The sequence below is a fragment of the Primulina huaijiensis genome, chromosome 9 (genome assembly GCF_012295235.1).
Source record: "Primulina huaijiensis isolate GDHJ02 chromosome 9, ASM1229523v2, whole genome shotgun sequence".
Lineage (NCBI taxonomy): Eukaryota > Viridiplantae > Streptophyta > Magnoliopsida > Lamiales > Gesneriaceae > Primulina > Primulina huaijiensis.
In genome coordinates, this window is record NC_133314.1 from 21400949 (window position 1) to 21427468 (window position 26520).

At 35.7% G+C, this 26520-nt stretch overlaps 5 protein-coding genes across 8 annotated transcripts; 2 read left to right on the forward strand and 3 right to left on the reverse strand.

Annotated features, from left to right (window-relative positions):
* Positions 1–224: 224 nt before the first annotated feature.
* On the reverse strand, positions 225–1754 carry LOC140985264 (pollen-specific leucine-rich repeat extensin-like protein 3). Its single transcript, XM_073453063.1, has one exon. It carries the CDS (start codon positions 1626–1628, stop codon positions 435–437), a length of 1194 nt encoding a protein of 397 aa, XP_073309164.1. The 5' UTR covers positions 1629–1754; the 3' UTR covers positions 225–434.
* Positions 1755–2133: 379 nt separating this feature from the next.
* LOC140985319 (ADP,ATP carrier protein-like) lies at positions 2134–4003 on the reverse strand. Of its 2 annotated transcripts, XM_073453143.1 has the most exons (4): positions 3872–3987; positions 3235–3756; positions 2713–3063; positions 2134–2584 (listed from the first exon to the last, which is right to left on the reverse strand). In XM_073453143.1, the coding sequence occupies exons 2-4, from the start codon at positions 3730–3732 to the stop codon at positions 2294–2296; spliced, it is 1140 nt and encodes a 379-aa protein (XP_073309244.1). In that variant the 5' UTR covers positions 3733–3756; positions 3872–3987; the 3' UTR covers positions 2134–2293. The 2 variants fall into 2 exon arrangements, with proteins under 2 accessions (XP_073309244.1, XP_073309243.1); XM_073453142.1 differs by having other exon boundaries at positions 3235–4003.
* Positions 4004–7951: 3948 nt separating this feature from the next.
* Positions 7952–9865, forward strand: LOC140984948 (squamosa promoter-binding protein 1-like). Of its 2 annotated transcripts, none has more exons than XM_073452652.1 (2): positions 7952–8509; positions 9442–9577. In XM_073452652.1, exons 1-2 carry the CDS (start codon positions 8208–8210, stop codon positions 9443–9445), a joined length of 306 nt encoding a protein of 101 aa, XP_073308753.1. In that variant the 5' UTR covers positions 7952–8207; the 3' UTR covers positions 9446–9577. The 2 variants fall into 2 exon arrangements, with proteins under 2 accessions (XP_073308753.1, XP_073308752.1); XM_073452651.1 differs by having other exon boundaries at positions 7968–8509; positions 9458–9865.
* A 3777-nt stretch (positions 9866–13642) lies between these two features.
* LOC140984803 (protein TPX2-like) lies at positions 13643–18487 on the reverse strand. Of its 2 annotated transcripts, none has more exons than XM_073452436.1 (21): positions 18198–18487; positions 17558–17640; positions 17369–17464; positions 17232–17290; positions 17088–17137; positions 16836–16995; positions 16650–16746; positions 16433–16549; positions 16236–16346; positions 15947–16126; positions 15807–15869; positions 15633–15716; positions 15391–15546; positions 15185–15316; positions 15021–15104; positions 14800–14919; positions 14547–14713; positions 14330–14438; positions 14192–14251; positions 14017–14111; positions 13643–13929 (listed from the first exon to the last, which is right to left on the reverse strand). In XM_073452436.1, the coding sequence occupies exons 1-21, from the start codon at positions 18358–18360 to the stop codon at positions 13803–13805; spliced, it is 2313 nt and encodes a 770-aa protein (XP_073308537.1). In that variant the 5' UTR covers positions 18361–18487; the 3' UTR covers positions 13643–13802. The 2 variants fall into 2 exon arrangements, with proteins under 2 accessions (XP_073308537.1, XP_073308536.1); XM_073452435.1 differs by having other exon boundaries at positions 17232–17296.
* Positions 18488–22248: 3761 nt separating this feature from the next.
* On the forward strand, positions 22249–23775 carry LOC140985299 (zinc finger CCCH domain-containing protein 61-like). Its single transcript, XM_073453114.1, has one exon. The coding sequence runs from the start codon at positions 22321–22323 to the stop codon at positions 23455–23457; it is 1137 nt and encodes a 378-aa protein (XP_073309215.1). The 5' UTR covers positions 22249–22320; the 3' UTR covers positions 23458–23775.
* The last annotated feature ends 2745 nt before the right edge of the window (positions 23776–26520 follow it).

A 26520-nucleotide genomic window follows, 5' to 3' on the forward strand; every position in this document is an offset into this window, starting at 1 on the left:
ATATATATAGAAAAATTAAAATTATTCAAGGGAAAAAACACTATTCAAAATTTATAAAATAGATATTTGCGTTTTGTGAATAAGAAGTATGGATAAATTCAATGTATTCAATAAATATTAATACTCATTTATTAATAATTAGTCATTAATTATTTAAGATATACAAATAAATCACAAAGTAATTCATATAAAAAAACTAACTTGTTACACTAAATAGAGAACGACATAATTAGAAATTTGATTTGATAAATTTATATGTAATCACACAAATATTCGGTATTCCAGCGATGAAAAAGGTCATCAAATATTTACAATATAAGCACAAAATATTACAATAGAATAAGGTGATATACTGGTAGATATGAGCATATTCCAAACTTCCTAAAAAAAAGAACACACAAGTGATATTCCAATGGTAACTGGTGTTGGTTTAATCAAGGTGGAGGAGTTGAGGATACCGCGGCATAACTATAACTATTAGCAGAACCGCCGCAGCCATTCTGGGAGCAGTTGACAGGCTTATTCAGAACTACATCACATTCCTTCCTTCTCCTCTGCAATGGCCTTCTCGGCAGACAGTTTCTACGATCATCAAACGAGAACCCTTTTCTTGTTAAATTCGAACATATTCCCTTTTCTTCACACACAAAGTTATACGAGATGGTAAGATTTGTCAGACTAGGCAAGACACAGATTCCCTCAGGTAGCTCTCCACTTAGCTTGTTGTGGGCTAAATTTAGAATCTCCAGTTTCGATAAACCAGCGATGTCATATGGTATCGAACCAACTAATTGATTGAAGCTCATGTCAAGAACTCTTAGCTTGTAAAGATATCCCACCTCATTCGGTATGCAACCCGTTAAGCTCGTGTTGCTCAACAATAGTTCTTCTAGAGTGTTGGCGAATTTGGCTATGCCTGGTGGGATGCAGCCTGTGAATTTATTGTTGGCAAAAACTATGACAGAAGCAAGCGTTGTGCCTATATTTTGTGGGATCAAAGAAGTGAATCTATTGTTGTTGATAAATATGGCATCCAGGTTTCTGTTAAAGAGTTGAGGTGGCACCTGGCCTTCAAAATCATTGAAACGAATATCAAGGTATTTTAGAGTAGGAAGAGACAGGACAATGGAAGGGAAAGGTCCTACGAATCTGTTGTTACTGAGGTCTAGTTCAAAGAGAAAGGTGAGGTTCGATAAAGATTGTGGGATGATTCCACAGAACCGGTTACTGTTTAAATGGATCAAGGCTAGGTCAGTGAGAAGGCCAAGTTCTTCAGGTATGTAGCCGGCTATGTCAGCATGGTTAAGGTCGATTCCAGCAACGGTTTGGGTTGTGGTGTTGGGAAATGGTGTACAGTAGACACCGGTGTAGTTGCATACTGAGGGCCCATTCCAGTTGGAGGTGAAGTTTAAGGGATCTGAGTAGATAACGTGTTTCCAAGCTTGAAGGGCGATGTAGGCTTTTTGAAGCCTGTGATTTGCTGTGGAGTTCTTGGGAAAATGGTGGTAGTTTGTGGTGGCGCTATGACCAATCTTGGCGGCTCTGTAGTTGAAAGATGGGTGAATTAGCAGCAAGGGGAGTAGGACATGGAATAGGAAGAGGGGTGGAGAATATGAGGCCATGTGCATGGAAATTCAAGAAAATTGTTCTTGCTTATCAAGATTTTCCTTCCTTGTATGGTCTTCTTTGTGCTACATATGCATGCTGAGATTTATTCATCTACTTTTTCCGTCACATCAAGTCGAAACATCATCAACCAATTGTCACGTAAATGACTCAAAAAAATTTAGTTGGGAGATACCTTCATTTATACATGAAATTCGAAAATTTTTCATTTGGTGAATTGTTTGGCTGCCCTCTTGCTTGTTACAACTACCAATAATAGGGACATTTTACCATTAGTAATGGCAACCAACATGATTAAGTTTTTACCATTTTCTCGACATTTGATTGTGCTGCTGACCATTTTGAACTGATAAGTACTGCTTCGGCTGAATTCATCAGTTTTGCATGAGTATGCTGCTGAATTTGATTGAATTGAAAACAAAAAAAGAAATTGACATAAATCTCATTTATAATACGTAACTTTCTTATCTAAATCAAGTGGAAACAGAAAAAGACAGCTCCTCCACCAGAAAAAGCAACTCGATTACTCTTGATCTTGGACATTACAAAGTACTTCAATTTTCTACGGTGTTTCAAAAGTGCAGGGATACAGTACTTGCATCGGGTGATTTGCTATTATCAAAATATTTTTCTTTATCCCACTAATAGCATGTCAAGAGTATTACTTCTATTTAGTCCCTATCACTATTGATATACTCCCAAGAGGTCTGCTTTCCAGTTTCTTATGCCCTGCCATAACTAAATACATCGGAACCATACCAAGAAGGCATGCTCCATACCCCTTGTAAAGTGAAAGAATCCCTTCATTCTTGATGATCTGAACTAATGCTTCGAATGAATTCTTGTACTTTAATGCCTCTCCACAAGTCATCATCATTCGTCTTTGCACCGTTTCAAAAGGGTAAGCAGCCAATATGCCTAGTAGCCCAATCATCAGAGCGGCATCTGCCGAAAATTTCTGCCATTGGTTGAAAATGCATAACTCGTTAGCAGTTATGTCCAGAAAGCCTTTGCATCATAAGAAGAGAGACTGTGGAAATGATGTTTAAGTGTGTTAGCTGTCATTGGACCATATGATTCGCTCACCTTGGATGGATCAGACTTTGTGGGTGAGCCACCACATGCCAAATTATGGCTATGGTTAATTATGAGGCCTATGTAACCAACGAAGAATCCACGGTAAATACCAACTAAACCATCAGATTTGAAGGTCTTTCTGTAGACATCGAATAAGCCATTGAACTGCCTTCCACCTCCATTTTTTACACTCTTGATATCACAAGCTAGACGTGTGCGAGCATATTTTAGTGGGTAGAGACACGAATAAAGACAGGTGTGAGCAACCAAGGTTTTTAAATATGTTTCACAACCAACTCTGTCTTTCGTCAAGCCAACACAAATTCCACGAACGACATAACCAGAAAAAACATTGAGGGCCTGGCTAGAACACACAAATTCAAGAAAGTGTGAAAATTCTGTTAACACGTCAGCACATTGAGCGACCAAATTCAGAATCAACCGCTTATTTCTATTACATATAGTGAATGATCATGCAAGTTTTAAAACAAAACAAGTAAAGAATCATATTGTTTTTTGGATTAATTTGACCTGTACAGGGAAGACTCTGATAAGATTAACTGAGTTGCCTCTCCAGAGAGAAAAAACACCCTCATTCTTGACAAGTCTAACAAAGCAATCCGAAATCCCACGGTATGGTCTAGATAGTTTACCGCATTTGATCAACTCTTGCTGATTCTGAAGCAAAAGCTTCACTCTCTCAAATGGAGCTCTAGCAGTGAAGCTCACTGCCGAAACAAGCCCTCTCATGAAAAATGTTGCCATTCCAATGCCAATAAGGATATCATCATCTATCGGATACCGTTTACGGATAAGGGAAGAAGACTCGTGAAAATTGCCTACAAATGACAATAAAACAGGATTCCAAGAACCTCCATTTTCAAATATTCTGTCTATTGAGTTTCTTAAACCATCCTTCCTTGTGTTCGTGTAGGAATATAAACTACTAAAAACGAAATTCCCCCCATTAGTCTGTTGAACTGCGGCATTATTCGCCATTTTCTCCTGCAAACGCAGTGGTTTGATCATCTTGTCTAGCTAGCTAATTAACAGCTGCATCACAAATACATTCAACATAATATATGCATGCATGCAATCTGAATATAAAGTCATAAATAAGTTCTATATCATGCAATTTGTACATTCATGCAGAGTCTTCACTCTTCACCTAAAATCCGTTAACCCATTTCATCTGAATGACCAATGGGCAGTACTCTACGTGAATGCATCCTTTTTTTTTTTGCAGAAGTACGTTAATTTACGCCATTTCGAATGATGTTACATACAATCCCACAGATGAAAAAAGGGAAGAATTAAAAATTTGTGTTTCATTTCCTCAAGAATTTACAGTGAACAAATACAACTACTGATAAGATGACACGTGGTCTGCTGTTGTAACAAACTTAACAAAATAATAATAATAACCAATTAAATACATGAAAAATCATCTCCTGGAGGCTTTCATGGGCTTCATAATTGGGCTGATCCTAAAATTAAATTTTCCCGAATGGGCCTATAATGGCACAATAAACGACATAACTTTGGGCTTCTAATTAAGAATAATGGTCCTTTCTGCTTCTTACCTTGAGGCAATACCTAAAGTTATAAATGGACAATGGTATTCGATCTTTTTATATAAGAGAAATAGAGTATTGAAAAATCTGAAGTACTTCACATTTAGAAATATTGGAATATTAATTTTTTTAAAAAAATTTAAACAATTACCCACAAGATAGTAAAATGACCCAGCGAAGCGTCAGTATCAATATTTTATGATATGAACGAATTTCTGTAACATACATTTGGAGTATATTTTTTAGGTGAAAATTTACGTTAAATTATTTTGAATCTCCGAAAGCGCTAAATAAAATCCGATATCGATCTCATATCACAAATTTATATATAAAATTCATATAACCAATGAAATTTAATTTGAGGGTTGGTTAGGTTCTATGTTTTAAGTGGTTAGTTTCTTGGCTTTATCATGTATGTATTTTTGGTGCAAGTGTTTTAGGAAAGTTGATACTCACTTTAGGCTGGACATGCGAAATCAGATTTGTTAAGTTTTGGGTTTGAAAGATTTTTGATTTGTGCCTGAGGATGAAGTAAAGTATAGCATCAAAGATATGTTCCGAAAGGGCCAGAATTTGGTGCTTGCAACAGACGATTTGCTAGGATCGGTATATCAAGGAGATCTATCGCCACTGATGTAGTCCAAAAATGTCTGTTTTCCAGTCTCTTGTGCTCTGTCATAACTTAATACAACGGAACCATACCAAGAAGGCATGCTGCTCCATACCCCTTGTAAAGTGAACGAATCCCTTCATTCTTGATTATCTGAACTAATGTGTCGGCTGAATTCTTGTACTTAGAGATGTAAACGAACCAAACCGTTTGTAAGCTATTCGAAGCTCGATTCGATAAACGCTCGTTTGAGCTCGTTTAATGAGGCTCGTTAAGATAAACAAACCAAACTCAAGCTTTACAGTACTCGGCTCGTTAGCTCGTGAGCATGTTCGTTGGTAAGTTCATGAGTAATCTTTTAGATGAAAAATAATAGTTTTGATATTTGATTTATTGATTTTGCATATTATTTATGAAATATATAGAAAAATCTATTAAATTAATTTATTATAATAAATTTACAAATTTTAATAAAAATAATATATTTTTCTTTAAATATATAATTCACTTTTTAATTAATTTAATGAAAATTTAAATGTATAATTCATATTTATTAAGCTTGTTTAGGCTCGATAAAGGCTTGAATAAGTTCGTGAGCCCTGTATATATTCGTTAAATAAAGCTCGAGCTCGGCTCGATTATAAACGAACCAAGCTCAAACATTCAAGAGTTCGATTCGGCTCGACTCGATCACATCCTTACTTGTACTTCGGTTCCTCTCCACATCTGATCATCATTCGTACTTGCACCGTTTCAAAAGGGTAAACCACAAAAAAGCTGAATACCCAAATCAGCAGCGCCGTGTCTGCCGAAAATTTCTGCCATTGAATTGAAAATACATTGCTAATTAGCAGTTATGTTGAGAAAATCTATGCGTCATAAGAAACATTGTGTGAATGAAAAGTGTGTTTTAAAAATTTTTTTTATTTAAATAAAAGGTACATATTATGTTTTGGATATCCGAGTTTATGAAAAATGAGTGTGATATCAAATAGTAATGAATTCAATTTTATTTCAACATTTTATCGGTCGAGCATGTTATACAAGACTTACATATCACGATTTCTCCAGTTGCTATGATTTGCATGACATTATGTTATTCGATGGTTTGTTCAATGCACATCCGACATGTCTTTTGTTTAAAAAATTTTTTTATATTATTTGTTGAATCTATATTATTAATGTTAATGGTCCATAAGACAGTGACACAGCTAAGGTCCATATAACTTTTTAGGACCAACTTGATTATTGTTTGTTCATTTGAATACATCGAAGTCAAACTTATTAGTTCATAAATGTCTCAAAATATAGAAAAAAGTATTTTTTTTATTTTTCTTACTTAGAAATAAATGAAATAAACAAAATGAATGGCTCTCAATTCTTAAGAATTGGCCGCAAAATCACAACTGAAATATGGTATCGTTACACTCGATGTTTTTCGTATGATAAAATAATATGAGGTTTCCCTATATATTTTGGCTAAGTAAGGTGGCCACTCCATCCCCTCACGTGAAATATGTAACTTTGGCCTCACTTTCTTTGTAATTAAGCTTGGGGTGGAAAGACAAACCTAGAGTCCTGTATTAAAAAAAATAAAATTAATAATATTTTTTGTAATATTAGTGAAATAAGAGAGATTTCAAAATGCAAAAGATGGAAATTTCTTCATATTTATTTTTCAAGAATTATTGATGATTATCTTATATATGTAAAATTCTATTGCAATTTGTAGATATAATTAAATATGCTTTAGAATTAGTAAAGTTACCCGTCAAAACTGAATCTTACGGAATTGAAACTCGGGCTACAAGGTGACGAAGAAAATGAAAAGTTTGATATGATTCATACGAAAGGTTTCATAATATCTCTATCATTTTTGAATTATTCTGATGATTAGTAGAGACTAAAAAAACACAATATTATCATTTAATTGATAGACTGATTCATCTTGTTTTAACGCTTTTTGTTGTAGTAAACAGAACAATCATTCTCAATCATGAAACTTCTCATAACTTTTCTTCGAAATAAGATAAAAGAAGAGTTCTTTACTGATTTTATAATTGTCTATGCTCTTTATCGAAAAATGTTTCCTGAAAAAATCGACAATAATTGATGAGTTCTATTATATGAAAAATCACATGACAAATTTTCAGTAATTTATATATTTTTTTCTGTCACTATTTAATATCCACAGTTACCATTAAATGTTTTTTTTAAATATTCTTTGATTATAAATTATTCTTTTATTATATTTTAATTATTAAATATTTAATTTATAGTATTTTATTATTTATTTTTTTATCGATCAATAGTTAGCCCATGATCAAAATTTTTTTATGACTATACCTCTATATTAAGCTTTACGTGAGCTAACCATCGAAAGAGCGAAGGAATTTCTTATATATTATTTGATTTTTTAACTTTTTGTTGGTTGGTGTTACGTGAACTAATATGATATAAATAAAGTCCAAAACCTATAGGATAATTAATCAATTTAAAACATTCACATCGACAGCACATAGACAACAACATTTTATAAATTTTATTATAATTTTAGAAGCTAATTAATTCAAAAAAATAATAAATTAAATATAAATTCATATTTTAGGAAAATATGATAATTAATTAGTTTTATAACTTTAGTAAATTATTACTTTACGATATTAATGGTACCATAGACTTATATAAAGGTTGTTTTAAATGTAAATTATTACAAATTTGCATTTAATAGCTAGCTTGGTCAACTATTCGTGTTCCTTTTATGTGAAAAAAAATAAAAAATAAAATTGAATAAAGTCAAATTATTAAATCTCTATAATTCAAGCAGATAGACAATATATAAATTTTAATGTAATAACAATCACAAAAACTCTTGTGAGACAGTTTCACAAATCAATTTCGTTGGTCGAATCTCTTATTTGAATCATTCATGAAAAAATATCACTTTTTATGTTAAGAGTATTACTTTTTATTATCAATATTGATTGACCCGTCTCGATAAAAATTCGTGAGATCGTCTCACGAAAAAACTTACTAAATAATAATTTAATAAACATATGTGAATCACGATTTAATTAGCTTCCTTGATGAATAGACACTCCATGTTCTTGCCGTCAATCTCCCATTGATCAATCTCCTCTATGCATACAAACAAAAACTTCGAAAGAAGAAATTAGATTGCGGTCCTCACACGTCCCGGTTTTCAACTTTTTAACTCTCAAAATTATCATCGCCCCACCACCAAACATCTTTCATCGATCAAATTAATGGAAGCCGGTAGTATTAATTAATAGGATTTAAACCACTGACCTTAAGCAAAGATGAACATGGATGATCATGTTGCTCGTGTGTCTGAAGATGATGAGCAGATGGGTGGTGGTGTGATTGATGATGACAAGAGGAAAAGGGCGGCGGCGGCGGGTGTCGGCGGCCCCAGCAAGAAAGGGTTAACTATTGGTGGTGGGACTAGTTCAATGAAGATGTGTCAGGCAGAGAAGTGCTCCGTGGATTTGATCGATGCTAAGGCGTATCACCGGCGGCACAAGGTCTGCGAACACCACGCCAAGGCGAAGGTGGTGTTGGTGGCCGGAATTTTGCAGAGGTTTTGCCAGCAATGCAGCAGGTTTGTTTGTCATACTTAAACACTTGTCTTTTTTTTATAACTTAAAATATTATACCTTTATATTTATNTATATAGCTTGATGTGGACTTTGTTTTTGGTTTGGATATATAATTTTAATTATATGTTTCAGATTATTTTATTCAGTTTCCAGTTTTGGTTTGATCCAGTTGTGACTGGTGCAGTTTTAGTGTCTATTTGTATAAACTTTTTAAGTTATTTGTTCAGCTTTTTCTTTTCTCCTCTTCTCTACTAGTTTTAACAATTTAGAACTTATGCAAAATACGGATACCTAAATTTTTACGAAAATTATACGACAGGCTACTAGGCTAGAGACTTTTTCCGGATAGTGCCCCTTGGATAGGGTCGGATATTCGACCCGTAGCCCCTACATAAAAAAATGACGATTTAAAAGTTTTATAATCAGATTTTCCAAATATCCGAACCAAAATATCCAAGATTCGATCCGCTTAATTGACCCAAATTTTACTCACTGAAAATATGTTTAGATACGTGTCTGTTTCATTGAGAGGTGGATGAGTACAATGTCAGTTGAAATCTGTTAGTACAACCCACTTAAGTTCAACTTGAATTAGCAAGATTCAGTATTCGACCAAGGTTGAGTGCTTGAGTATCAGCAATATTTGAGCTCGAGCAAGATTCGAGTGGTGCTTTTCAAATATTTCGAACATGTTTATAAAATAGACTTTTAGTATTAAAAATGCCAGTACTATTTGGAGTTTTTGGTAAATGGTTTTCAATTCTTCTTGAATTATTGGTTAAAACCGTGTTATATTAAAAAACATCAAGGTAATATTTTTTGAATGATTTCAAATTCATCTGTTCAAATATGAAAAAATTGTAGGCTACCTAGTCCAAGTAGCTAGCTAGTCACAAGTTCACCTTTAATATATATGTGAATGAATTAATTATAGGTAGGTTGTTGTGCAGATTTCATGAGCTGTTGGAATTCGACGAATCGAAAAGAAGTTGCAGAAGGCGTTTGGCGGGTCACAACGAAAGGAGGCGTAGAAACCCGCCCGACCATCCGGTCGAACGGCAATGGCCAAACTATTGATAATAATGGCAGTGCTCCGGCAGCAGCTCCGCTCCCTCTCTTCTGTCATCCTCGTCGCCATTATATATTATTCCAAGTATCCTACCACGTTAATTCCGCTGTTATAAGTAATATAAGACGCCACTCTCTCTGTTTTTTTTTAAAATAATTCGGTTAGCTGGCTAGCCGCGGCGACTTGATCCGATGTCGTATTTATGATCGACAAGAACTTTATGCATGCATATTGATATGGTAGTCGTCCTGTTGGAGCCGGGGCCTTTCCTCCAGTAACTGATTTAATATAATTCATCCTAGTGACTATTATTATTATTATTTACTCAAGTAATCTTGTGATTGATGAATTTATCATAATTTTGAAGATTATTTTAATTCTGAATTTAAATATTATTTATTATATTTTATTTTAGAAAAAAACGTGTGGAATTTTGATTGAGTTATTGAATATGACATGATAATCGGTAGCCATAGTCTTTTGATACAACCCATCCTTTCTCATTTAAATTACATAAACTAACCACAAAATAAATCGAATATTTTGTTAATTAACACTGATTAATTCAAGAAATCTTAGTTATTCTTAGCATGATATTGAGATATATCATTGTTATTACTCAAACAAGCATGAACATGTGTTTGCATATTCGTCCATAAGTAAAATCGGATGTAACAAGTGTTGGAGACTCAAATGATGGATATGCAATTATGATAACTTATATGAAGTTCAATATCTCAATGAATTTTATGAACTGTTGGTTGCGTTGTATTATTTGGTCTACTTATCGGATCTAAGAACATTCGGGATTATTTAAGATTATACACGAAATATTCATTTTTGACTCTCCCTTTAGCCATATACACTTGGAAAAAATCATTTTAAAAAAAAAATAGTTGACCAATCCATATTTCCAAATATCCCGAACTACTGCGCTGTCAATTGAATCCAAGACTAAGTCATGGGTAATATTATATATGTGATTAGTTTCATTTCAGTACCTTCCACGGTTAGCCTAAAGCTATAAAAGAGAAGGAAAAGGTGACATTTTAAAATGGATTTACAATTCACAATGGTTTTAGGATTTGTTCGTTCTGTGATTCTATTGACCTGATCAATTTTTTTAATGAATTAGAGTGTATGTGCATTCTTCAAGTCCATGCGAAGTTTTCGGTATGTGGGTTCTTTCGCAATTGTTTAATAAATTTTGAGTTTTCAGAAAAATTACTCCAAATATTCGATTTTTTTCATTTGTTTGTCCATGTTGGATGCGATCCTGTGCTCTTCAAGCTCGCCGAAATTTGACGTATTCCTATTATGGTCAATCCCATTTGATATTAGTTGGTCTTAAAATTACACTTTGCATTTGACATTGTTTAAATAAGATTTTCGATTAGGTTGCTATATTTGCTTGTTGTAGTGTTCTGCGTTTATTCCTGCGTTCCTGTTGAAAAAATTACAGAATAAGTTGGATTTGGTATCTTGGGCGGGGGCTGAAAAGCCTGAAACTGATGAGTTGTGGCCCTAGGATAAAATGTGAGAATCAATGGTACTCTGCTGGATTGAACCTTATGTTGTCTGAAGGATGGGATGACGACACTCTATAATATCTCTTTTCGGCCTTTAGAGCAAGGCATCAATGAATAATGATATATAGTGAGGTTAAGGTTGTTTCTTTCAGGGTACACGTCGAATTAAGTGCTGAAATTCTCTACTTAAGCTATAAGATTTTGTTAAGAACCAGTATGGATCAGAAAATAGATGTTTATATTCGGGACATGGATGACACCCTTATATTGCTCAAATCTTTACTGGATGGAACATATGCTGAGGTTTTTAATTGTATTACGAATGTACAAAATGGTGTAGACATCGGCAAAACGTGGGAAACTCATATTCTGAAAGTGTGTGATGCATATTCTTTTTACGAGCAAGTAAGGTTTTCTTTTTCCTTCTTACGTCATTTGCTCTTATGCGTTCCCAGAATTTTGCTGATATATTGTAGTCATTTAGGTCGAAAATATCAATCAACCATAGCTTGACTTTTTCAGCCATTATGATGATGGTGTAGACCTCTCTTGTTACAACTTCAGTCAAGATGGATTCAGCCCCACATTTGACGATAAACGTAAATTGGCATACCTCCACCATGCAATAGCTTAGAAGTATAGAAAGGCACATATTTCGCTATCCTTTTCCTGTAATGTAATTTTCTTAGATCCGAAAGTATGCATTATTCTTTGCATAGCTGCATTTTTTTTCCTGATTCAGTTATTTTGTGTGTAGCTTAAATTCAGGGTAATAAACTTGATAGATTGCCATGTCATTGTTCTCAATAACTAGCATGTTCTTTCTTGTAAAAGAAGTTTTTTGCTTAATTGATGATCATACATCTTAGCATTTTGTCACAGAATAAATGAACTCAGATAACTTATCTTCAGGATATTAAAATCCATGAATATATGTAGCACTCTTAACTGCATGCCCCAACAAAACTTTTATTACATACTGTTCTGGACATGGTTAAATGAAGACTCAACCTGTCTCAAGGTTTCCTGTTTCTTTGAAGGTGAAAGTAGGGGAGTAACATTCAAGGATTGCTTTATACTTAAAAGGAATGTGATTATTAGCTACTGTTGTAATTTCAGCAATAGTAAATTAATTCAGCATCGATAGTGTAGGTTATAATTTAGAGTAGTGAACAGAGAGAGTATCAAGAACAAGATCAGGAGTAGAAACAATGAGAGTGAAGTAATATGTCTGTAAAGGTGATGGCTTCCGTCAAAAACCGTGTCTTGCTAGCACGAGGACGAGTATGATGATGATGAATTTGGTTTATGGATTTATAACTGATATGAACTTTTATACTAGAATTACTTGGATGTTTGGTGTTTTAATATCACAAATTTATTGATAAGTAAACACTTGAAAATCCAGCCAAAATCTACTTAAGGTGAGGAATGAGAAAGATGGATGCTTGATGGCCTGTACCTGGATAAGTGTGGAAGTGGTCACAAGGAGAAACAGTGGGATCCTAAAGGTCGAGTGACCAATTTCAGGATTGCCGCATCTAATGGCTCTTGCTGATTATACCTCTGCTTTATCTCTTGCTATGTATTAAGTTCCCCTGCCAAAAGGTTTGGTGTCATGGTCTGTTTTTATTTTAATATATATTAATAAAATGTCAAGCTTTTAATTCAAAGAGACAGCAGCTCAGTGGATATGAGTTTCTATTCACATCAGATCATGGGTTCCATTCCTTACACCACCAGTCCTCTCATTTTATTTGTTTTTTTATCTTTTCTTTTAAATTCATTATTTCAAATTACATTTTAATCGCTTGATATGTTTACATGTAGATTATTCAGTGATGAGCAAACACCTAAAATATTATTCACATGATAAAATTACTTTTTTCGATGAATTGTCAACTTAAATGCAAGATGTACTATATGAATATGAGTATTTTTTCAATGTGGTATTATCTCCACAGTTTTCCATCAGGGAGGTCATTTTTGTGTCATTGCTCGACAATCTTTCAATTTTCTGACTGGTTGATGCAAAGATTTACGAGCAATTTTTAATGCAGCATCACAATAGTTTGTCAACTTTTATTTAAAAAGTTTTAGCAAGAATTTTATCCAACTAGATTTGTCTTTTGTTGTCTTTGGTGTCTCTGTTTTGTTGCTAACTGACAATAATTGTGCTTTCATGTGAGTCCTATTTTACATTACATACTGGTGAGGACAATGAATAATGGGGACAGGAAGCACATGAGATGAAAATATGGAGTGGTCATGCTGTCCTGTGATATGAGAAATCCTAGTCATAAAAATGGGTTGAAGTACAATATGTGATCCAAGAACGAACAATTAGGGGTTTAGCCATAGTGGGTTCCAGGCCTCATTTTTTTAAATCTTTTCCAAGTTTCTGTGGAATATTTTTTGCTGAAAGTAATATTTAATTTTTAGATCTTAAATTTACCTCTCCCAAAGTTTGAAAATTATCTTTCATTATCCCTTCCAGGAGCACAGAAATTATCAGTTTTCCAGCAGATAAACAACCAAACATAAGCTTCTTCAATTTCTTCAAATTAGCTAACACCATCAAATTTTCAAATGTTTTACAAAACATAGGAATGACAATATTTAATACTCATAACAGTTTCTGAGGTTCAAGCGTTTCTGAGGTTCAAGGGTTCTTGAACACTTCCCACAACCATTACCTCATCTCATATGAGAGGCAGCTGCACTGGTGGCTGTCGCTGGTGCTGGAAAAACAACTCTTCGCTTCTCGTTTGTACGAGCTATATGCATTCTAGGAGACTTGGCCTTTGTTACTACTTTAGAAGACCTGTTTTCAATTTGTACCAAAAACTAATATTAGGAAACAGTTCCCCATGGATAAACACCATTGACAAGATTGCTATTCAGGACATACTTCTGTGGTAAGAAGGGATTATCAAAATTAGGCACGGGTCTTGCATGAGGAACTAACGTCCTTCGCAACTGTTTCAAGGCCTTCTCCTCCTCCATCTGATAGAATTCAGATGATAAAATAAAATGATAAAAATAAGTTATAGAGGTTAAATAAGTGAGCGAGTTATGCTGCTCACCATCCTTTCAGATTCTGCTTCTTCCCGATAGCGCTTATAAGTCGCTTCTTTCTCCTTGATCTGGGAAGGAAACGTCACTTAGTTAGGATTTTGAATCCAATAATTTTGTTTACAGTTAATATCTCATGAATCAAGAACCTTTTTGTCAAATTCTGCTCTCTCTGCAGCTCGGTGATTAATTTGCAGATTAAAAACTTGGACTTCTGTGAGGGGCTTTCGTTGAATCTCTGGAACTGGAATCGGATCCCTGTTATATTATTTGATCCCAAAGAATAAATTAAAATGATCGTGCGTATTATCATATGAGGAAATTGATGGCCTATGAAAAAAAACTGCCCCTAGCTCATTTTCATACTCTTTTAATATTGGCTGAGCCTTAAATATTCTCATCTGAGCTTCATCCATCTCAATTCTCCTCCTTTCTTCCATTTCCCTCTGCATTTCCTCTTCGTGCTTTAATAAGCTTTCTAATCGAAAAGGTTCTGGTTTTGTACATGGCTTTGGCTCTGGTTTCGGTGGAATCTGCACAAGAAAGATAGTAGAATGTACAATGTATATGTCATTCTATCAACAAATTTTGAAATTGTGGACATGATAATCTTACATACCTCAGGATAATCAGTAGTGTAAGGATATGGAATGGCTTTCGGAATCCTAGCCCTCTCCTCTTCCAACTGTTTCTGCATGAGTTCTTCAATTCTCTTCTTCTCTTTCTCCGCCCCTCTTTCCTGTCATTCAGGAGCGAAAAATCAATATAAATAAAAATAAATGTACTGAAAACTATTCAGCCTGGTAAAACTCCATCAATATGCTGAAAGAATATTCATACCTCTGTGTGGAGATGGAATGGATCTAGTGTCGTATTTCTAGGAAGCTTCTCCTGATGTGGCGGCGGCTCTGAAACTAACGAAAGCTGAAAAATATGGAGAAAAAGTTACACATTATGAGATAAACATGGTAAAAATCCAGTATCATTGAGTAACGAAATGTTACCTTATCAAATAGATCTAAGACAGCGGTAGGAGGTGGGATTCTTTTATCAATGGCAAAGTGAAATTCTTGAGGTATGGTAACCGGTTTCTTGGTGTTGCTCAACAGACCTATCTCTCCCTTACTTTCTAGTATCTGCAAGCACATAGAAAATGATAAAGGAACAGGTTTTGCCAGATGATTGTCATCAGAAGGTGTTAGTAATCTACCTTTCTATTCAAAGGTCTCGCCTTAAACTGGGGAACTTTTTTAAGTTCTTCTTCCTCTAGTTCTATGGAAGTTTTGACCCTCGGAGGACGTGCTCGGAGATAAGTCTGAAGAAGGGGTGATTTTGGTGCTGTAAGTTGTGGCTTCCATTCATTGTTCTGCAATGAACAAAAATATGTTGAATTCTTTCAGTAAACTTTTAATAATAAATATCTTGATGATGCTTGCAGATATTCGCAAGTACCTGTTCCTGTGTTGGTTCTATGGAGGCCACAGTCGATGTTTCTGCCTTCTGATTGGCCCTTGACATTGTCTCCAAATGGAATTCCTGTGCAAAGGAAGACGATATTTTTTGTTATCTGCAACTAATAATGCTCAAAGTTCAGTCTTTTTATTTGCTAGTTAGTGGCTTATTTACCTTGAATTGAGGAGGTTGGGGTGCACTTTTTTGTATTGCTGTTCTAGTCGGAGCCTCAAGAATCTTCGTATAATAGGCAAAATAAGTAAGTATGGTGAAAATTCCTCGGTTCTTTGAAATCTTATAAAATTAACACGTACTTTTTTGTTCAGAGGGAGAGCCTTAAACTTGGGAATTTTAGCCATCATCTCTTCCTCCAATTCCGCTGAACTTTTGATTTTAGTAGAACGAACCCGTTGAGATGTTTCAAATTCAGGTGTCTTTGGCCTTGTTAATGTAAGCTTCAATTTCCTCTGTTGTACTGTTCCCGTGGCATTGCTCTGAATAATTCAGTGATTGACAATACAGGTTATTGTGCATCCACGGTGATGAATTAAAGAAGTAAAACTTCTCAGAAGCGAAAAAGAAGACAGTTTGTCATTTGGTTACCTGTGAAACAGAACTGCTGCGAGGCAAGGTCATCTCTCTGGTGCTTGATTGGAACTTATTCATCATTTCCGCCATAGATACAAATGGAACTGCTGGTTCTCGAACATACATCTTCACAATAAACACAAATCAATGTTTTATTTTATGTTCGGAGAAAGTTTATGAGAATAACAGCACTAAATTCTGCGAAAGCCTACCCGTCTCTCCTCTTTACAAGTTTTTGCAGCATTTGAAAGGCGTAAATTGGAACTATTGCTTACGGTACCCAATCTCGTTTTGTGAGGCAAGTTGGCAGGTTTATTGATTGTTTGAATCTAAGAAAAAGAGAGAGGATTTAAAACAGACATTATCAAAGAAAGCACAATAGAACTCGAAAAAATATACGAACAAGTTACTGTTAAAAATGATATCCACCTGCCGAGATTGTCCTCCTTCCAGCTTCTGCTTCTTTATGGCTGGGTAATCGTGGGCAAGGTTTGGAGTTCCAACATTGTTCTTCGCACTATTTTCCCTGATGAAATATGAGTCGGGCCTTGAGTTGACACATGAAAAATCATGATGTATGGAGAGTGTAGGTATACAAAATATACAAAGACCAACCTTTTAACATTAGCACGTTTAATGCTTTTGACTTGTGAGTTTTGCAACTGATATTTTGATTTCATTGCTGAAGGATTTTTAAGTAAGCTAGCTATCTTTCTGGCTGAATGCGAACTCTTGTTTTCAATCTTTTTTGATGGTGCCGGAGTTATTTGCGTTCCTAACATAACGAACAATTTAGCTTTAGATACAAAGTGAACAAAATATGAACTAGCATTGAACATTCATGAATGAAACTGGGATGATGATGACCTTGGACATCTGCAGGGACAGCAGAAGAGGCTTCATTGCCTGCTACTTGGCTGAAATCACGGGCAGTAATTTTTAGTTTAGTCAAGAAAAAAGTTACACTTCTTCAATAGGTCCACATATTAGCAATATTCAAGAAATGGATACCTTTCATTTTCTTGACTGCAAGTGCCTTTATTATCAGATATCTTCTCGATTTCTGAATTCTGCATCTAAGACCAAATGAAATGAAACTCGAGTTCTAAACAACAAAGGTTCGTCCAGAATATTTGTACAAAATATACCTTAATTTCAGCTGGAGCAACCTCTTCTTTGGCTTCAGTTGAACCGAGATCTGCCTGCAGTTCTGAATTTGATGCTGATTCTGATGTCTCCGTTACCTGTAACAAGTAGGCGATAATTAGTTCATCCACCTTTTTAGCCATTGACAAATGGTATCCTAGTTGTCAATAATAAGCTATTGATAACTTCACCTCGTTCAGTTGTTCATCTTCATCAAACTTGCATAGTATCTGAGTTTGAACTGATCTGATAGCTTTGATTCTTGGATTAAATGCTGCAAACCATATATAGATAAACATGAATCCCCAATTCAAACACGGCTAAACATAATATGGGAAACCACCAAAAGGCATTTATCTTTCATCTTTGGCACTTAAACAAATGTCCTGTTGCAGGACAAACATATCCCTGATTTGGTAATCGCATTATGACCCATATCAGCTTACATGATTTTGATGTAGCAGATCAAACGTGTTGAAATATAAATGTCGTGCAGATAATTTTATGATCAAATGAGGATTTATCTTTTACAAAAAAATTCGCGTTTTATATGAGTAAAATGATCAGAAGAAACGAAAGTTAGAAACTAAAGAACGAGACGGAATTCTCTTCGCCAATAGATAAGATAAATTATAAAGTCCATGTACTTGTTAAAAATGGAAGACCCAATTCCAAATTTATGATTAAGAAATACATGCCCACGTGCTATTGCAATAATCTCGCGAAGAAACTCAAGTCCCCCTTTCAAGATTCAAGATTAATAGCAAAGCAAAGAATCGCAAAAGCAAATTGATTTTAAAAACAAGAAGTCGAAATAAGTTAATTACGTACGGGAAGGGGCATAAGAGCGGGCATTCTCAAACCAGAGCTCCGCCTTACGAATATCCTCGTTGGTCTCCTCGCGTAAGAAGTCGTAGAACCGTGGCGCCGAGAATTCATACACATTATCGATAGCGAACGGATTCATCGACAGTGACTCCTCCAACACCGCCATTCACGATTGATCGATGCTACGGAGTCGATCTTATTTGGTATTTTTGGGAATTAATTTGATAATACGGAAAGAAAATTGGAGAGAAACGAGAGAAAAATGGTAGATCCGAAGGTCCCCAACTATTGATATTGTGTAGAGTTTGAGAGATGGAATAACGTTCGGATTTTGGCCAACGGTCGAATTTTTTAAAATGAAGAGACGGACCAAGTGTACCGTTACAAATGTTGTAGGTTGGATAATACGGCGCCGTATCATAATAATGTATTTTTGGGGGGTGGTATTTGTGTTAAAAAAAGTAGTGGCATAATCGTACTTAGACGTGAGGTTACCTTTTTGCAATTTTCATTATCGTTATTATATATTTATAATCGCTATCATTAACAAAGTTAATAATTATTATTACACAAAAATTCTTATGAAATCGTCATCAGTCAATTTTATAAGATGAATTTTATATTCGACACAACTCATGAAAAAATATTCACTCTACATGTGGACCAGATTAACCCGTCTTACGGATATGAAATTGTTTACAAAAGATATACTCTTATTATTATTTCTTTAATTTCAGTTATTATGTCGCACAAATCACAATCTGCAGTGCAATGGAGCTTTCCGAAAAAGTTTTAAATTTTATAAAATATTTGAAANTAATTGTTATAAAATATATTATATTATTTATGTGATGACGACAAAACCTCCACAGAGAAAATAATATTATAAACCAGAAAACTAATGCAATTAATTAAAATAGATAGCTCATTTTATAAATCAAGTGAATCTATCTTTATTAACTATTTAATAAAAATCAACAATACATCTAAATTAATCCTTCTTAACAATTTTGAAGGAATATAACTGATATCCTGTAAGAGCCCGGGTCATGGATAACCCGGGATATCAGATGGATTCCTAAATCAGGGTCAATCTGCAGGATGGATTCTTCTGAAGCCGGGCAGGTGCAAACCCGGGCTCTACTCCCCGGGCAACCAGACACCCGGACTCTTATATAAGTTCCTGGTAGGCATTCTAACCAGGCCACCTCGATACGAGCACCGCACTCGAGTACACTAGCAGAATTGGATGTGGGCGGCCGTCCTATCTCTGACAATAATCCAAGTGGTTGACAAAGTCAGACAGGCGGGATGTGACTAGTGTATGATTTGACATGTCAGAATGTAGCCGCCCTGCTATAATTAGTAGGTAGCACGCAGATCGAGGTAATCAATGCATCCGCTACTATAAATACCAGGTTATCTCTTTGCATTGGGGATTCATTCATTTTATTGTCTACTCAGTAGCATACAGCTATATTAGTCACCTAATTTAGCTCAACCAGAGAAGTTTGACTCTATCGGAAATGAATTCAGATTCAATATTTCCAGGTTAATGATTTGGTTTTTAATAAAATTAATATAGCAGGAGAAGCAAAAATCTTTTAAAGTCCTGGAGGTATTAGGCCCCGGCATATTGTCTTAAGCCCAGGGTTCTCAAACCTGGCTCGGGGCTCCGCACCTCCACCATTCCCAAGTCCCGGGACATGTTCCCCTGCCCAAGGCTCCGCACCTTGGTTATTTATAAGCCCAGGGTTCTCAAACCTGACTCGGGACTCTGCACCTCGACCATTCCCAAGTCCCAGGACATGTTCCCCAGCCTAAGGCTCCGCACCTTGGTTATTTATAAGCCCAGAGTTCTCAAACCTGGCTCGGGGCTCCGCACCTCGACCATTCCCAAGTCCCGCGACATGTTCCCCGGCCCAAGGCTCCGCACCTTATTTATTTATAAGCCCAGGGTTCTCAAACCTGGCTCGGGGCCCCGCGCCCCGCCCATCCCCAAGTCCCGGGACATGTTCTCCGGCCCAAGGCTCCGCACTTTGTTATTTATAAGCCCAGGGTTTTCAAACCTGGCTCGGGGCCCCGCACCTCGGCCATTCCCAAGTCCCGGGACATGTTCTCCGGCCCAAGGCTCCGCACTTTGTTATTTATAAGCCCAGGGTTTTCAAACCTGGCTCGGGGCTCCGCACCTCGACCATTCCCAACTCCCGGGACATGTTCTCCGGCCCAAGGCTCCGCACTTTGTTATTTATAAGCCCAGGGGTTTCAAACCTGGCTCGGGGCTCCGCACCTCGGCCACGCCCAACTCCCGGGACATGTTCCCCGGCCCAAGGCTCCGCACCTTGGTAATTTTTAAGCCCAGGGTTCTCAAACCTGGCTCGGGGCACCGCACCTCGACCATTCCCAACTCCCGGGACATGTTCTCCGGCCCAAGGCTCCGCACTTTGTTATTTATAAGCCCAGGGTTTTCAAACCTGGCTCGGGGCTCCGCACCTCGACCATTCCCAACTCCTGGGACATGTTCCCCGGCCCAAGGCTCCGCACCTTGGTTATTTATAAGCCCAGGGTTCTCAACCCTGGCTCGGGGCTCCGCACCTCGACCATTCCCAACTCCTGGGACATGTTCCCCGGCCCAAGGCTCCGCACCTTATTTATTTATCAGCCCAGGGTTCTCAAACCTGGCTCGGGGCTCCATACCTCGACCATTTCGAGCCCGGGAGACACGAGGGTCCGACATCTTATCTCAAGTCCATGAGACACGAGACTCCGGCTCCTCATCTCATCTCTGGGAGACATGAAGCCCCCGATGCTTTTATAAAACCAGATTGATCATCTCTTTGGGAATCCAAGCATGACTAATCGGGACAGCGAGGATGACTCTAGCCCGACTATTTAAGGGATGTGTGATGATACCCCTGTAAGAGATATCTGATGGATTCCCAAATAAGGGTCAATCTGCAGGATGGATTCTTCTGAAGTCGGGCAGGTGCAAACCCGGGCTCTACTCCCCGGGCAACCAGACGCCCGGACTCTTATATAAGTTTCCGGTAGGCATTCTACCCAGACCACCTCGATATGAGCACCGCACTCGAGTACAGTAGCAGAATTGGATGTGGGCGACCGTCCTATCTCTGACAATAATCCAAGTGGTTGACAAAGTCAGACAGGCGGGATGTGACTAGTGTATGATTTGACATGTCAGAATGTAGCCGCCCTACTATAATTAGTAGGTAGCACGCAGGCCGAGGTACTCAATGCATCTCCTACTATAAATACCAGGTTATCTCTTTGCATTGGGGATTCATTCATTTTATTGTCTACACTCTTACACCGATATCACAACCATCACTTGGTTACATTGGTCTTTTGTTGAGTCATTCACTGACTTAAGCATCGGAGTGGCCACGCCGGACTCCCCTCCGGCGCCCATTCACGAGTTCATCTCCTTGTGTGCAGGTTACAGCTGGAGCCATATTACAGAGATATATCTTCATCACAGATATACTCTCCCTTGCTCTTATTTCCTTCATTATCTTGATAGCAGATCCGTTGGAGCCCCTTACCCAGCTCGTCCATTTCACCCGGATCGCATCAATAACATATTTTTACCCCTATTTTCTATTTTCCATCATAAATTATAGTTTTAAAAAAAACATGCTTTTGAACATCTAAGATTTATATTAAAATTTTAGTTTAAAATTGTAATCTAGATTCTATTGAGATATTCATATATATTAATTCACATAGAATTTAGAGATTTGTAAATGGGGATTTTATAAATCTGAGTTAGGGTTGCGAAATTTTTATTGTTAAATTTAATTTTTTTTATATTGGAGATGAATAAAAGAGGGTTGGTGCTTGCATGTCAGAGTGTAATGTCGAGGTGCCACATACATCCCTTCGCATGCAAAGCACAACTAGTGCTAGGCAGCCACGCATCCTTCCGCCCATACCTTACACCATCCTCGTCATTCTCCCTAGCTGTCTCTATCTTGTTCATATATATATAATATAATCTCTCACCCTTATTTCAACGCCATTTCATAAAATCTTTGCACCCTTTTCTGGTAACATTTCTTTTTATTACTTTTATTATGTACTTTATTTTCAAGAAAATAATTTAATTATGGGCAGTACTACTGTTTGTGATGAGCAACAACACAAGTTCCACCACTCTCACCAACCTTACCCCAACAAGAAATCCTTCCGAGAAATCGACATCCCACCTCGCAAGCTCCTCAGCCGACGTTCCGCCGCCGCACATACGCCGATGTCTGACGTGTTCTCGGACTCCGCCAAGGCGGAGGATGTGCTCTCGAAGTTCTTGCCTTGCAACAATGTAGACGAGGATGATTCTGATCCTTATTCATCTGATCAGTTCAGAATCTACGAATTCAAGGTTAGAAAGTGCACTCGGAGCCGTAGCCACGACTGGACGGATTGCCCTTTTGCTCATCCGGGCGAAAAGGCCCGGAGAAGGGATCCGAGAAGGTTTCATTATTCTGGAACTGTGTGCTCTGAATTTCGAAAGGGATATTGCAACAAAGGCGATAACTGCGAATTCTCACATGGGGTCTTTGAATGTTGGCTTCACCCATCTCGCTACCGAACCGAAGCATGCAAGGATGGGAAGAATTGCAAGCGAAAGGTATGTTTTTTTGCTCATTCAACCAAGCAGCTTCGCATGTTGCCGGATCCATCTTCTCCACCGCCCATGACTTGTCCGATGTCGGAGAAAGTGTACCGGAGTCTGAATCATTGCTGTTTCTGCCACGCTTCACCCATTTCTCCTTTAATGGGCATGTCTCATTTATCGCCGCCGATTTCACCACCACTCTCCCCTCCCGTGAACTCGCCGGAGCTTTCAAGGTTATCAAGCATGGAATCTTGTGGATTCCCTGAACTCAACAACGGCAGGATTACTTACAAACATGAATTAACAGAATTGATGCATTCTATGGAATCCATCCGTATGAACGAAGCTCCAGTTTCTCATTCTCCAACACTCCTTAGTATTGCTACCAGGAGGAATCTTCCATGGTTGGATGTGAATAATTTCAACGTCGATGTGGAGCAGCCTCAGTTTGTGTTGTCTCCTTCAACCCCAAGCCCTGGAACAAGCAAAATCTTCACTGGAGAGAGCAAGGTCTCACACGGGAATTTTTCTGGAAGGAATTTGATGGAGGATTACAACAACAGGTACAACAATGAAAGCAATCTGGGAGGGCCGGATCTTGGGTGGGTCAATGATCTCCTCACCTAAATTAATTTGAAGGCTGGTTCCAAGAACAATGCTATATATGGAAATTTGAGAAAGAAAAAATAACAAGATTATGATATTGCACCATCATCCATATATATATATATGTAAGTTGTGTATGTATATGTGAGTGGTGAGATGGGCTGCGATAAATTTTTGTTTCGATTTTTTTTGGGTAATTGGGAATTTTAATATGAGTTATTAGTCTATTTAATTCGAGTCAATGAGTTAAGTATATCTAATAGACTTGTTTAAGGTATGTTGGGAGGTCTTTGTGAATTGATGATTGTAAAAGTTTTGTTTTATGGTGAATATTGAATATTAATGACCTTGAATTCTAATTTGAATAAGTTGGTTTTTTTTTTGCCTGTTTATCCGGGTTATTGGTATAACATTGTTATTGTTATAAAGTAATATTTTTCATGTTTGAATTATTTAAATAAAAAGTTCGTTTTATAATTGACTTTAAAAAAAATACATGAGTTACAAATCTCAAGAATGAAATCATATGGTTTAGTTCAAGATTTTTGCGTGGTGGAATGTGTGGCTTCTGTTCTCTTCAAATACATCGGTAACTCGTTTTGGTGGAGTCTGCAGGTGTTTGAGGTAGGAGTAGGTGACATTCTTACGAATTTTTATCTGTGAGACGTGTCAACCTTATCGATATTCACAATAAAAAGTAATATTATTAGCATAAAAAGTAATATTTTTTTATGGATGACCTAAATAAGAGATCTGTCTCATAAAATACGATTCGTGAGATCGTTTCACATAAGTTTTTGCCTTGAGGTATGCAGGACTGTCGCCTTTGGAAATTTAAATTTTAGATGAGATTAAAATTTCATGTTCAACTTTGACGATGGAATTGCACATTTTGAAAACAATATGTGTTCAAGTAGTCTGACTTTGGAAATTGTCAAGGATATGCAACATACAAATTTGTTTGGTGTTGTTTTCAGAATTTTTTTTAATTATTCGGAAATGTCTGCACTAATTTTTTTTCCCTTGTTTCACAAAACATTTTCTGTCATTATTTCACCAATTCGATTGATTATTATATTAGATTTAACATAANTTATTGTATTAGCGCACACATTCAGTATGTACCAAAGCACACATTCAGTGTGTACCAAATATCATATTTATGACAACCTTGCTACTCTCGATAAAAGAATTTGGAACGACCTAAAACGTTATTAAAAATTCAATATTTTTATTGGTACATATAATATTATATAAAAATTTGGCATGTTTTTTACAACAATAGTAAAAAAATTTGAAACTGTATATATAAAGCATGGCCGGTGGTTCGAGATTATTTGAGCTTTTTAACATTTTGTAGTAATTATTTTAATAATTTAATAAAATAAAATAAAAATGAAAAGAGTTTATGAAACTAAAATATCGCCACCATAAAATTGTGCATAGGTGTGACTTCCATAAAAAAAAAAAAAAAAAAAATTAGTCACACTCTAGAGTTGATATACATGTGAGAACATTTTAATCATAAACTTTATATGTAAGATAATGATTAAATCATAAATTATATTTAGATACTAATTTCACATAATTTATATCAATATTTATCTTAAATAGAAGTTCAAAATTAAAATTTTATCTACAAAAATGTAATCACAAAAAAATAAATTATCGATTTCAATCAAAATTAAAAGACAAATTGAATTTAAAGTATAAATAATTGAAGTAAAAACTGATATTGAGCTGGTTCAATAATTAAATATATTTAATTTGCTCGAACACTAAAAGAAAATGTATGTTGGCTTGTTTTTAACATTTCAATCAGTACATCACTATTAAAATTTATACCAAAACAGTTCGAAAAATGATAAAAGCAAACGAATGATATCATTCAAAATTTATATCCCTACGAACAAATAATGATGAAACGAGTGTAAATGATACATGTAGCAAATTTTCAATTTTTTTTTAAAAAAAAACCGTCATTTAGCAGGACATGATAATTGGTTAAAAAGATTAATACACGCTATTATGTGCAATGTTTCTCTGAAATTTATATGTAAAATTCAGTCTTATAACTTCAGTCTCTAGAGTCTCGATTACAGATACATACACAAAATCTTTTTGTGTCAGATTAATTTTTAAATATTGTAACTATTGTGTGATGTGAATGTATTAAAAAAATATTGAGTTAAGCGTGCATAAATAAAAATAGTATTGGAATGAGTGTCTTATGAAAAGTTGATGATTGATGTTGCGTCGCTTGGTCTAGTTAACTAGGTGGATCGTAAAAGAATGACGACAGATGTTAGCAAGTAATCCAGTCTCAAATAAGGGCACTCTGTGTTGTAATGAGTATAAAAAATAAATGTGTGTCTTAACTAACTATTATAATTTTCGACTTATTGATAAACGTTTGAAACTAACTGAAAATTTTCAAATCATATTTATTATTGTATTACTTTAAAAAACAAATGAGTATTGCAAGGTGGCATGGTAATGAAGTATGGGGAGGAAAGGTGGCAGCCATGCACAAAGAGAACCAAAAGTTATTCAATGATATTGTCTGCTTGCGGCACTAATTAATTAATTAATTAATTAATAATCCCTTTCATCATCAGGTATGGGCAGCATGACATATCTAAACCAGAAAGCTGAAAATCCAAATCAAGAAAAAACTTAAAATAAAATCAACCTTATTCCAAAGTCCTTATCTTTATTTTACAATCGAATTAAATTATTAGATTTAGTTATGGTATTATGTAATTCAACAACGAACCGATTTAAATCATACTCTAAAAAAGAAATATTTATTTATTTTTATATTATTAATAACTAATATAATGTTAATGATTAAAATATAAATTATTGTATTTCTATTGATATATTTTTTACTCATTAAATGTGTATAATTAACTATAACTTTATTAAAAATGGTAAAATTCTCCCGAAATTTATAGATAGATGATGTTCACATTTTGTAGGTAGACTCTCTCAGTCAAATGATATAGTTCTTTAGAATTTTTATTGAAAGCCTATTGACTTGAACGTTAACTATTAAAATTTTTATTGAAAGCCTATTGACTT